The sequence below is a fragment of the Sceloporus occidentalis genome, unplaced genomic scaffold (genome assembly GCF_023333645.1).
Source record: "Sceloporus occidentalis isolate IW3139 unplaced genomic scaffold, rSceOcc1.0.p SCAF_5, whole genome shotgun sequence".
NCBI lineage: Eukaryota > Metazoa > Chordata > Lepidosauria > Squamata > Phrynosomatidae > Sceloporus > Sceloporus occidentalis.
In genome coordinates, this window is record NW_028316985.1 from 38,049,387 (window position 1) to 38,062,300 (window position 12,914).

A 12,914-nucleotide genomic window follows, 5' to 3' on the forward strand; every position below is an offset into this window, starting at 1 on the left:
TCTCTGGCACCAACCACTCTACAGGGTTTCAGTTTGTATTTTTCACTAGACCTATCTGGGGATTTCTAGTATTCCTTGATGGTCTTCTATCCCAGTACTACCTAGGCCTGGCCATGCTTAGCTTCCAAAATCAGATGAGATTGTGTGTATTTGGGGTGGAATAATGAACCTAGCCAGTTGTCTTGCTGGTTTAGTTTTAGGGGGCAGACATAAAAAAAGAGAAGGAATTTGTGAACTCTAAGCAATACCTTTATTTCCTTAGGCACATTTCTTTTCTCATTTCACCATCCTCAAAGCTCACAAAAGAAGGACAGCAAAAGGTACCCTGTAGTATCAGTTTCCCCCATTTGTAAGAGGCATAACTGGGACCCTTGGATATGTGAGAGACTCCTTTAATTTAATTACAATGCAAGAAACAGAAAACTTACTTCCACTGTTACAGTGAAACAATCCTCTGGTGCCTATGTCCAGTCACCATCCTTTCATTGTCAAGCATGTTTATATAATATTTGAAGGACAGCCAGCTAGTTTCAATCCTTTTAAATCTGCTGCTATGACAACTTCTCACTGAGGAAGCTTTCTTGAGTAGTCTTGGTGGTCACCAACATGGTTGCCCCAAGTTCAGTTGCTGGCACTGGAAAGGTAGGATTGCAGTCATTATCAAATGAAGGTAGGAAAACTGCTTCCATGGCATCACTCCCTGTTAAAGCAAAATGGTGTGCGTTCTTCTCTAAGATGTCTTCTGTAGATGTATTTGAAGTAACAATTGAATGTGGGCAATCAGGTAGTTCAGGACTATCATCTCCTGGGCTGCAGCCAAGATCTTTATGAATTTCATTCTCAATGGTGTGATCATTTTCTAAAACAGAAACAATGTCATGAGTAACACACAAGCAGTAAGGTGGTTTAGAGTAAGAGCCTTTGAATACAGAATATATGTCTTGTCTTCAATCTCTCTCTCTCTCTTTTAAAAAAAACAGAATACAGTACATGTGAAATAAAAGCAAGTATCAAAAAAGCCTCCCTGGGGAAAAATCTATTTGTGTTCAACTTCTGTAGCATCTGAAATCTTCAGCTGCTCAACACTTTCAAGGTATGCTATGACAAGAGGAAAATCATGACTGATAAAACATAAAATAGGACGAAGAGAGAAAAATAGACTGAAATTTAATGAGATATAATTGACTCCTAAGTGGCCTAAAAAGCCTCTTCGGCATGGTACAGACTGCTCCAAAGGGTTGGCTTGCAGCTTTCCCTGTTCATGCTGGATTGGGGCCAGGGCAACCCCACCGGCAGCCCCTGCGGCCCCAATCTGGTGTTTTTTCAGGCCAAAGAGAAGCGGCAAAATGCCGCTTCTCTTTGGCCTGGAAAAGGGGTGCTCTGGCACCATAGGCTCCCAGTGCACCCCGGCAGAGCTGGCACTACAGAGGAGAAAGGGGTGGCTCCTTTCCCCTCTGCATTGTTGGTGTGGCCATTTGGTTGCCGCACCAATGATGCATGTGCCAAAAAGGAGCTCTGTTTTGTAGGCATGTTTCGCGCTGCTGCCAGGCTGCCATAGGTAGACTGGGGCAGCACAGAGCCGTCACACCTGTGCCGCTCTGTTTGGATGCAGCGCGTGTGTGACGTCATCATGGCGGTGCCGTTTGGACGTGACGCCGCCATGATGCCACCACCGGCATGTTGTAGGGTTAGGGACCGTGCGGTTGGTGCATGGTCCCTAACCCTAAAATTTCTGCGGCCATGCTGCATTTGGGCCATCTGTCTCGGCCCTTGGAAACTGAACCCAGATGAGAATCCTTAGCTACTTCTTTTCTCATATTACTTCTCCAGCTTTTCTACAATGGTCTAAAACAAGTCACATTTGTCTTCTAGTAGTAAATGACTGAGTATTCACTTTCTTCCCATTCCCAACCTCTGCTTCCACCAAGGAGGCAACTTGATGGCAAGGACTTTAACCATATGTTCAACTGTAGACAGGAGGAAGGAGAAGACAACCTCAAAGACCAATAGCAAGTTGAATCTCTCTCTAGCCTGCAGAAGGAAGGGGGAAAGTGTCCTGCCCAGGCTCCCAAAGAAAACCTGGCTGAAATTATACAAGAAAGACTATTATTGTTCTTTGAAGCAAAATACTGAGCTGCATGTGACACTAGCCCAAGCAAGTCACGGCTGCAAATATCATATCTATATACTTTATTTATTGTGTTGTTTTGTGCCTTTGAGTCATTACTAACTTATGGTGACCCTAAGGCAATCCTAAAAGGGAGTTGCCATTGCCTTTCTCTGATGTTGAGTGTGACTTGCCCAAGATCATCCAGTGGGATTTCACAGCCAAGCAAGAATTCAAACCCTGGTCTCCAGAGTCCTAGTTCAACACTCAAACCATTACACCAAGCACTGGCTCTCTCACTCGATTGATACCTGTTTATTTTTCTCAGAGATTTTTGCCTCCCAGTTCTGAGAATTTGAAACTTGGTGAAAGGTGATAAGAATTCTCTATTGTTGTTTTTAAAAAGCCTGTCCTCAAAATTATATTTCCAAAAATTCACCGGAAAGAGACAATAACAAATAATGATACTGATTCTGTAAATACAGATCTTGGGAAAGTTATTTTTTAATGCTGCAATTTCCAGAATCCTACTGGTGCTGCTGGCTGAGGGATTCTGGGACTTGCAGTCCAAAAGATAATCTTTCCAGTCATGATATAAATGTGCCCAAAGAATACACATGGACTATGTGAAAGCCATTCCACCTGGACTTGTTTGTGTCAACAATGTATGGATACTCATTGACATATACAGTTTATTGTTGACTACACTGCACAGACTCTTATTTGGACATCTTATGTTGGTATCTATGGCTGACCTTTTCTCTTTTCTATCAATGAGGTTCACAGTGACATTTAATATGAACTGTCAGCAGTGCTTTATTCCCCATTTTGCTTCTCCATATCTTTCTTCTTGTTACTCTTTTCATTTCATGTTAAACGTATCAAAAATATTTAAAAATACAAACTAGAAAGAAGAAATAAAAAGAGGAATATGGATTCAAGGATGTGTACATTAACCATATGTCAGTGCATACCCAAACAGAAGATGCTGAACAGCAACGAACATGTGCAGTTATGATACAACTGGCAAATGTACACTAGCAAAGAATTTCAGAAGGCAAAAAGATATTAGTCCTCCCCCTCAAACTTTGTCATGCAACAGTCACAAAATATATGGCTTCTGAGGACAAGTTCTAAATTGGGCAAATTCAAGGCCTTGGGAGACTAGCATGGCCAACTGCATTCCCCACTTGCTAAAAACATCCAGAGGTGTAGAGGTATCAATCCCACATGAAAACAAGTACTTTTGCTTTAATACAAGGCGCACAGGAAATGTGCACCTTGTTTTGAAACCAGTTAGTGACTCCAGGAGGCTCTTGGAAATGCTGATTCACACACACACACACACACACACAGAGTTATTTCATAATCACATAAAACATACTTATTTTCCAGTTATTTACAATATGTTAATTATATAAAATTTAATCCCATTGTGAAATCTCGTATATCTTGACTTCCCTAGTCCCTCCAGTAATGAGCCTCACATCTTAAATTAATCACATTGTCATTATTTTACAAACACAAAACATAATTTAATAATTTTCACTATAGCCTTCCTAGAGCCTCTTCAAAAATCTTGTACTTTCCCCATACGTTACTTATATTATCTCTATTAAACTTTCATTCTTACTATACTCTGTTTCCATCTTAATTTACAATATTCCAGAATCGGGAACCATTCTTTCTCTATTTCACTTTTATCTTTATGATTTAAGCAACAGGTTAATTTGTCCATTTCCACCATTACCAATAACTTCATTAACCAATCACCCACTGTTGGCTTTTTCTGAGTCCTCCAATGTTGTCCAATTGTCATTCTGGCTGCTGTTGTCATGTATAGCATAATATGCCAGTATTTCTTTTTAATCTTCTGGGGAATTTTATTCAGCATATTTAACAAATATCTTTCTGGCTTCAATCCAAATGTTATATGTAACATCTGTTCACTCGACATATGTCTCTGTTTCCAATACATTTGAAGCTTTGGGCAGTGCCCCCAAACATGGAACCACGAACCAACTGCTGATTGACACTTCCAGCACTTGTTTGAATCTGTCTTGTAGATCTTTGCAATTTTATTTGGTGTTAGGTACCAGCTCTGTTCCATTTTCCAATTGTATTCTTTTAAATTTTGGAATTTAGTAAAAAAAAAAGTTTTGTTTCTAGCATATTTCCAGCTTTCCAAATCTATTATTTGTCCACAGTCTGAGGCCCATTTTATCATGACATCTGATATTAACTCTTCTTCCTGTTCATAATTCCTCAAAAGTCTATATATTTTCACTGTTCTTTTACCTTCTGTACTTAATAGGATGTTATCTAATCCAAATACATCCTCTCCAAAGTCTTCTATATTTTTATCCATTTTAAACATTTCCTTTAGTTGTATATATAATAGCCACTGCATTTTAGGATGTAATTGCAACAAATCCTCTATTGGTCTTAATTCATATTTGTTGACTTCTGGTTTATATAAAACATCTCTATAGGTAAGCCATATATATATATATACAGTGATTTCCACCTACCAATAAATGTGTCCTGTGGCAAAACCCAAGAGGAATTTTCTGTATATTTTCTTCTTAAGTTTCCCCCCATATTTTTAATAGAGATAATTTTATAGTGTGATGATGAAATTCACTGTGGGTCACTGCTTTGCCATACCACAGATACGCATGCCACCCAACCCTGTTATTAAAGCTTTCTAAATTGAGTAATTTTAAATTCTCAAGCATAATGTACTTTGTAACCCGCCTTGATCTACCAAGGAAAGGCGGGCTATAAATAAAGATTTTATTATTTATTATTATTATTATAATCCATTCCACAATCCAGTTTAGTACATTATCTTGGTAATATAGGTTCAGATCTGGCACCCTGCCTCTACCTTCCTCCTTTTGCCATGTCATGGTCTTCCATTTTACATGTGGTTTCTTGTAACTCCAAACAAAGCTTTTTATGCCCTTCTGCCATTTTTGTAAAGGCTTATCACTGTTCAAAATTGGGATGCTCTGACATAAAAAGTTCGTTTTAGGAAAAACCATCTTCTTAATAGCTTCCACCAATGATAGCTGTATCTTCCTTCCATTTAGTTTTGTACTTGTTATCAAACAATTCTGTATTTTTATCTGTCAGTCAAATTCCTAGGTATTTGACCTTCTTTTTTTTTAACCAGGCATTTAGATATGCTTTCAATGGTTCACTCTTCTTTTTTCAATATTTTTTTGTTAAAAGAGATATCTTGCTTCTATTAATTTTGAAGCTGGATACTTTCCCAAATTCATCTATAATATCAAACAATTTCCCTATTTAATGGGATAATGAATCTCCTGCGTTAGAATTTTATTCTTTTCTGTGTGTCACATAACTCTCTTGTAGCACTTTCCAGTTCTTTGGAGTTCACATTCAGTTTCTTTGTTTCTGTCTGCAGCCCCTCAGTATCTTTAGTGTTTTTGTCTAATTTCTTACCAAAGGTATTCAATTCATGCTGCATATCTTCTTTGGCTTCTTTCCTAGAGATTTTCAATTCTTGCTTCATTTCCAAATGCATTTCCTCTTTAAATGTTTTAAATTCTTGAAGAAAAATCAAAGTAGGGTCAGTGGTTTTTGCTGAAGCATCAGTTGAATTTCTTCTCTGTGTTGTTGATACCACCTGGGTGATTTTTTTTTTGTACCTGAAGCCATCTTCAGATCTCGTATTTACTAAAAGTCCTTCACTTCTGTATATCAATTGATAATCAAAAGGCTCAGTGTATATATTTATAGATGTCTCTTATTTCAAAATTATGATGCCCTTCTTTAAGCCTTGTCCCCTGTCCTCCTTCCACTGTATTCTCTCTCTTACTTTTCTCATGCTTTTAATAATAGTTATATCAGAGTTGAATTCTGCTCCTTTATAAGATCCTTCCACTCTGTCGTCTTGTCCCCTGTCCTCCTTCCATCACTTTCTCTCTCCCTTTTAACTCCGTCTTTAACGAGTCCGCCATCTCATCCCCGTTCTCCTTCCGCCAAACTCTTTCTTTACCTTTCTTTCTTTTACAGCTTACCACAGCTACACTTCTTTCTTGTGCTACCAACACTCCATCTCTCTAAACTCTGTGGTCCCTTCTTCATGTCTCATCCCACTTTGTCTTGATCTTCACTTACAGCCTAATCTAAATTATTAGCCTCCATTTCCTTCTCTTAACCCAGTCCTAGCTCACTCTGCCATTTTGTCTGTCCAGGCACAATCAAGAGAACTTTCACTTTACTTTCACATTCCAAGTCCTTTCACTCATCTTTTTCCCTTCTATTTTCTCACTTACTTATTAACCCCTGCGCTCACCTTCTAACAACTTCCACCAACTTTCTCTCACTTACTGTGCCTTCACCAGCTCCCGCCTTTAAAGATTTTCAGCGATCAGCTTTCCCTCTCATAGATATTACCATCAATTCTCCCCAAGGAAACTAGCCCTCTAAGTCGGGGACAAAAGGGGGTGGAAAGCCTCTTATGTTCTATAGTTCTTTTTCTTGGTCCAAGTCAGATTAAACTAAGTCCAAAGAAAATATGAAAGAAAAGGCACACTATTTGAGTTCTACTTAAACTACTCTACAATCTATTCCTATCTAAATCTAAAGGGAGAGGCAGGCTGGGCTCAGCACCAAAAAGCAGCAGCCATTGACAGGCTCGGCTGCTCAGTCCCTCTCAGCTGGAAATCACCTTCGCAATGTCCCTCCCAACTGTAGAGAAGAACCTCCTTCGAGCTCCACTCTCTGATCTCTTTTCCAAGATCACATGGATAAGGATATTTAGTCCTTATAAACCTCTCGTAGAGGTCACTAGGATAAGCTCCTTCTCTAGTGACCTGTTGCCCTGCTGTCACCACTTGAATTCCAAAATGCTGATTAGCTTTAAAAGAAGATACATGCTGCTTGTGCATTCTGATTTAATAAAGAAATGATCACTTTTAAGGGAGGTTCTGCCTCTACAGTATGGCAGCAAATATAAATTGGTGCTCTTTTATCATCACTGCAGCAAATACAGTGGTGGCACAGGCAGCAGGGAAACCCAAAAGATAGGGGTATTTGCAAGCTGGCTGTAAGTTGCCCACCTGGAATTAAAATTCTGGCCTAGAATTTAAAATGGAAGCCTGTTGGGTCACTAAAAGGGTGGTTGCACTTTTTACAGGATCATGTTGCTGTGGTGAGGGAAGGCAGTTTTCTGAGCAACCAACGAACTGGATCTTGCTAATTGTCGTACTGGTTGTGCATGTGATGTGTTTTTAAACTGGTTTTAAATATTTTGATTGTTTAATCTTGTTTTAACTTTTGTATCTTGTACATTTTTAGTGATACATTTTTTAACTTGTTGTAAGCTGCTTTGAGTCCCGAACTGAGGAAAAGGTGGAATTAAAATAAATTTTAACACAACAGCAACAACAACCTATTGCTCCATTTTCTTACTACTTTTATGGTCACAGTGCTTAAAGTGTCCCTTTTTTCCTGTTGCCTCCACCTATGCTGGTGGAGTTATGCAGCAACTAACAGGATTCCAGCCCTGGTCACTAGGTAATAAACTCCATAATGGATTAAAATCTATTTTCAGAAAGGTTGGCAGCACCTACCTTTGGAATTCTCCTTACCAGCTTTACTCATCTTCTTCCTTCTCTTTTGTTTCAGGTATGTTACAAGGCACAGAACTGCTATGGTGAAAGTTAGTCCCACAACAACATAGAGACCAAAGGTTAAGGCTGAGCAAGTCTGTTCTGCAGTAAGAGATGCTGGTATCTGGGTTGTAAAGGAAGCCACTCTGATGGTTGCTGTGAAGGAAAACAGAGGCTGCTGATGGATCATATTAGCAATGACATGTCGATTGTTGTTCTGAACAACTCTAGCACCTGAAACACTTTGGGTTCTCGTAGCTTTAGGATAAAAATAGGGATAGGAAGTATTTTGTTTGTTTGTCTAATTACATTTCTATCTTACTCTTCCTTCCAAGATGCTTTAGAAGGAGTATGGAGTTCCTCTTTCCCAACAACAACAACAACAGAAACAACCCCATTTTATCCTCAAATTAACTGTGTGAGTCTGAGAGAATACTAAATGACAGGCTCAGGGTTACCCAGGGAGTTTCATGGCAGAATGAGGAGCTGAATCTGGGTCTTGATGCTTCTTCAACATTCTGAGAACTGTTGGTGAAAATGCCTACCTACCTATTTAAAGTCTCAACTCTTCCTAAGAGGCTGGTTTGTAAATGCCTCACATCCAAAATCCAACAGCTTAATCACAAATCAGGTGGGGGTGGGCTTCTTGCTTGTGTTGTCCCACCTCAGGGGCTCCCCTTTCAAAGAAGCTCTCCTAGAGCTTGGAAAAGTTATTTTTAGACTCCAGCTCCCAGAATTTCCCAGACAGCAAAGATAATGGTGGTAGATTTAGTGGGTTGTAATAAAAGTGATACAAAAGTTGGAACAGCAGTCATCAAAAGAAAACATCAATGGGTAGGCTTATATAAATTGTACTCAACAAAACACTGTTTTCGCATGTTCACAGAAATGAATAATTGTTTTTCTCTTTCCAAAATCTAGTAACAGCACTGGTAGTAAAAAGGTTTAGTCAAATATTCCTCTACATCCTACCAGGCTGAGGAATGCACAAGAAAATCAGTGACTTCAGGTGATAATTCATATAAGAATTAATAGCCTTCCCAAACGGACTTTTCTTGATTAGAAATTAGATTGGCAATAATACAGCAATGTGTATTTTTCTCTAGAGTTGTACATGGTGAAAAGAGTTAGTCCAGCAGCTGCTTTATAAATACTTCTATGATGGCTGAATTTGCTATTTTAATTGCAGACCATTCCAGGAACTTCAACTAGGAAGAAGGAGGATGTGATGGGTGACGGAGGTAAGTAAGTAAGTAAGTAAGTTATTTTTTGTTTATTTTTTGCTTCAAAGAGAAAAGATTTATGGGGGAATACAAACATGACATAATGTACTGTGTATTAAAATGATATAACATTATGTACTCAGCATATTTATATAATTTTTTTCATACGCCATGATTTCTTCCACTTTACTCATAGCAAGGGGAAAGAACTATATAGGAAAGCCTACTCTCTACACCACACCTTGTTTTTAAGAGTTTACCAGCTATTGATCAGACACATTCATATGAATCTGAAGGTGAAAGACTTGCTTTACTAAAAAATAAAGAGAAAATTGTCAGGTTGCTGTTTGCTGCACCGGTTGTTGACTTGTGTCCTTATGCTGTGTGATCAAAGAGTACACACAGCTCCTGATTTGACAAGGGATACAAAATCTAGTGAACAGATTAGAAAAAGGTGAGCAAGCTGTGTGGTCTTTTAAACAGAATTAGAAACAAAAGAAAGCAGTAAATTTCAAATAAGCAACCAAAAAGGATTGGGATCACTACTTTGTGATGTTGTTGTGGTGTGGCCGAAAACAATCATAGGCAATACCTGTATTCCTTGACATTACTTTAACAAAACAAAAATTTGGGTACCAGAGGCAGAAATAACATGAAAAGAATAGGGATAGGTCCTACATGACAAAATAAGGAAAAGCAGTTCAACTTGTTTCAGCAAAATTTCTGTCCAAAACTAAAAATGTCAAATGAAACAACCACGTCAGGTAAGCCTTGCATAAGGAAACAAAATATTGTAGAGACCGCTTGAAGGCTTCTTCCCAAAAAATCCAGGGACGACTTTTTCTTTCATCAACCTCCACTTATCATTTCCGTTATGGTAGCCTGACTTGTAAAGCTATGCATTTTTTTAACATGCTCGGGGAGCTGGGAAGGCAGACTTATTCATCTCTCTTCTCTCTCTGTTTTGCTCTTCATGCTTGCTTGGTAAGAGGTTGTAGGCAGGTACAAGGACCAAATCCTGTCTGATCTTGAAAGCTAAGCAGGGTCAGTCCTGATTAGCACATAGATGGGGGACGAACAACAAATACCAGGTGCTGTAATTCAGAGGAAGGAACTGACAAAGCTACCTCTGAGTATCCCTTGCCTTTTTAAGGGTAGGTGCCTTAGGGGTCAACATAAATCAACAGGTGACTTGAAGGCACATACCCACACACATATGTGGCTACAGTGATATAGACTAGAATAGTTTTCTAGCTCATGTTTTATTGCCCTATTTACTGCCAGACACACTGCTGTGACCTGATACAGTCCTTCTTCACCATCCTACCAATGCTGATACTATTTTTTAAACAACAACAACACACCATCCAGCTAGTCAGGGAATATGGAAGAAAGGAAGAAGTTGGGCAGGTAGGTAAAGATTTTGTTAAAAGGACTTTGACTGTCAGAAGATTTGTTAACTGTAATTAACAAATTAAATGTCTATTTTAAAGTAAGCAGGTAAGTAAGAAACAATTAGTGGATCATAAAAATGCCACCTTTGTTAGGATGATCTAAATAATTGATCATTTAATCATCAGTTTAAACCAGGTCTAAATCAAGTTTCCCATTAATGCTTTGCTGTACATTTCATAAACTATTTTGAAAAGCTAACAGTGTAGCTAAAAGGTGTCCAGAGCCAATTTCTTTAGGTCAGATCCTAGACCTACAAACAGCTGCGGCAACTGAGTGTGAGACTGACAGAATCAAGCACTAGTTCAATATTTCTTTTAAAATGCACTTTATCATCTTTATAGTGTGCATGTTGATCATTTCTCTTCTCAAAAGCTACAGGCAAGCCAGCAGTTGCACTCTACACAATGTGCCCTGAAACCAGTGTTGAAGCAGCCATTTCTTTCTTTGTATACTATCCTTGGAAATGGAAATTATGTTTCCCTTGTCAGGGCATTTGCGGTTTCATTTCTTGGTACACAGTTTTTATTTTGTATGATTTAAATTGTGCTTTAAATTTATTTTAAAATTGTTTTAACTATGTATTTTAATTGAATTGGTGTTTAATTGTTTTTTAACTTTTGTAATAGTCTATTTTTAGCAATTTATTTTGTAATTTAAACCTTTGACCTCCTCAACAGGAGAAAGACTGGTTATAAATCAAATAAAGAAAGAAAGAAAAGAATACCATCTCATACCAATCACATTTCATAATAACAATCTCTATTATTTTTTCCTCTTCAAATAGTAAGAATCCCTCCATTCTCCTATTGCTCTTGATATACACAGTATTTCTTTTGAATATAACTGAAGTTAAGTCTAATAATGATCTTCTGATTAATATATGGGGTAACTGAAGAGAAATGGATTTTATAATGGATCATCTGGGTGAGAAATTAATTGGGACTAAAATGAGTAAATAAATTTAATTGATTTGAATGTTCTGTAGGTGAGCTCCAAATTTACAGAAAAGATGTTTTGTAGTTATTTGGTTGAGAAATTAATTGTCTTCCTTTCTGTGAAATGTAAAATCTGATTTTTAAAACTATATATCCATAAATGTGTATAATTTAGCATAAGCACGTCTCATGCACTTTTAAGTACCTACAAATGCTTCTGCTGCTAAATTATGTTAATTGTTAAGTGCTTCCTTTCATTGACCTCCTTCAACCACTAGCATAATTTTCTTCCTACTCCTACAGGATCTGGTTCAAGCTTTACCAGTGCCTGGCGATCTCAGTTCCCTCCCCTTCTTTCCATGATTCCATCAACCATGAAAGTTGTTTTCTCTCTTACTTGTCTCCTCCTTGGTGCCTCCTCTCTGCATCACTTTGCAGCTCACACATTTTTCAATCAGACGGTCATAGCATAAGCTACGGTGATGGCAAGTGGTGTTGGGATTCATGTGGCTGCTTCTGCTCTTCCTCATGGTGCAGCCTTTTCCCCCCTTTTAAATAAAAAACAGCTCAAAAAAGGTGACCAAAGAGCTAATGATACAAATTCTGTCCAAATGAGAAATTAGTGAACCTTGAGACCTCAGCAGATTCAACATTACCCTCTTGAGGTCTCACTTCCCCTGGGAGGCCCTGAAGCATAGGGAGGGCTCTTGCATGAACAACTCCTCCTTACCCTGCGCCTCCCCTTTCATCCTACATTTCCTAAAACTCATGTGAATGTGATGTAACATAATACATTCTGTTCCTTATTATTTCCACCATCTTTGCCATTGGGCCTTAGTGTGAGAAGCATGCAAAGACTGGGACCATTATATTTTTGAACTTCAATTCTCTGATTTTTCCACCTAGCATGCACACTGGTTGTGCCGGCTAGAGAATTCTTCAAGCTGGGGTTCAAAGAAGTAATGCTAATCTGTGCATGCATGCATAGTGCATGCATAGTGCTCTGAAGCTATGCAGAGATGCACCTGTTGGTTTCTATGCTAGCAGGGCAGTGATCTGTCTGTGTTTTAGTTTGGACTTTAAAGGAATTTCCCTATGTGCTGAACTCTATCTGCCAAACTAGGGATAAAATTAACCACAGTTTAGGCTTCAGATACTGGAGAAAAGGCTGGAAAATTGATTCTGAGAGTTTTCTCAAGCTTGAAGCCAATTACTTTTAAAAGCCTGTTCCAAACTATGGGTAATAATAATAATAATAATAATAATAATAATAATAATAATTTTTATTTGTATTCCCTGCCTCTCCCTGTGGATTGAGGCAGGATTACAGCAAAGAATAAAAACTACAATACATTACAAAATACAATATTATCTAAAAATACAGTCAGTAAAATAACAGCAATATTACTACCAATATTATGAATCTGGCTTCTTTCAGAGAAAACACAGTTAAGGAGGATATTTCAGTCTTCCTGGGCATTTCATCTTAGACCTCAGGACAGCAGTCCTTGAACAACAACAACAACAACAACAACAACAACAACAACAC

General features: G+C 38.2%; 1 protein-coding gene across 1 annotated transcript; it reads right to left on the minus strand.

Moving 5' to 3' along the window:
* Positions 1–281: 281 nt before the first annotated feature.
* TNFRSF13C (TNF receptor superfamily member 13C) lies at positions 282–11,967 on the minus strand. Its single transcript, XM_089526767.1, has 3 exons — positions 11,763–11,967; positions 7,714–7,908; positions 282–859 (listed from the first exon to the last, which is right to left on the minus strand). Exons 1-3 carry the CDS (start codon positions 11,893–11,895, stop codon positions 552–554), a joined length of 636 nt encoding a protein of 211 aa, XP_089382893.1. The 5' UTR covers positions 11,896–11,967; the 3' UTR covers positions 282–551.
* Positions 11,968–12,914: the final 947 nt, after the last annotated feature.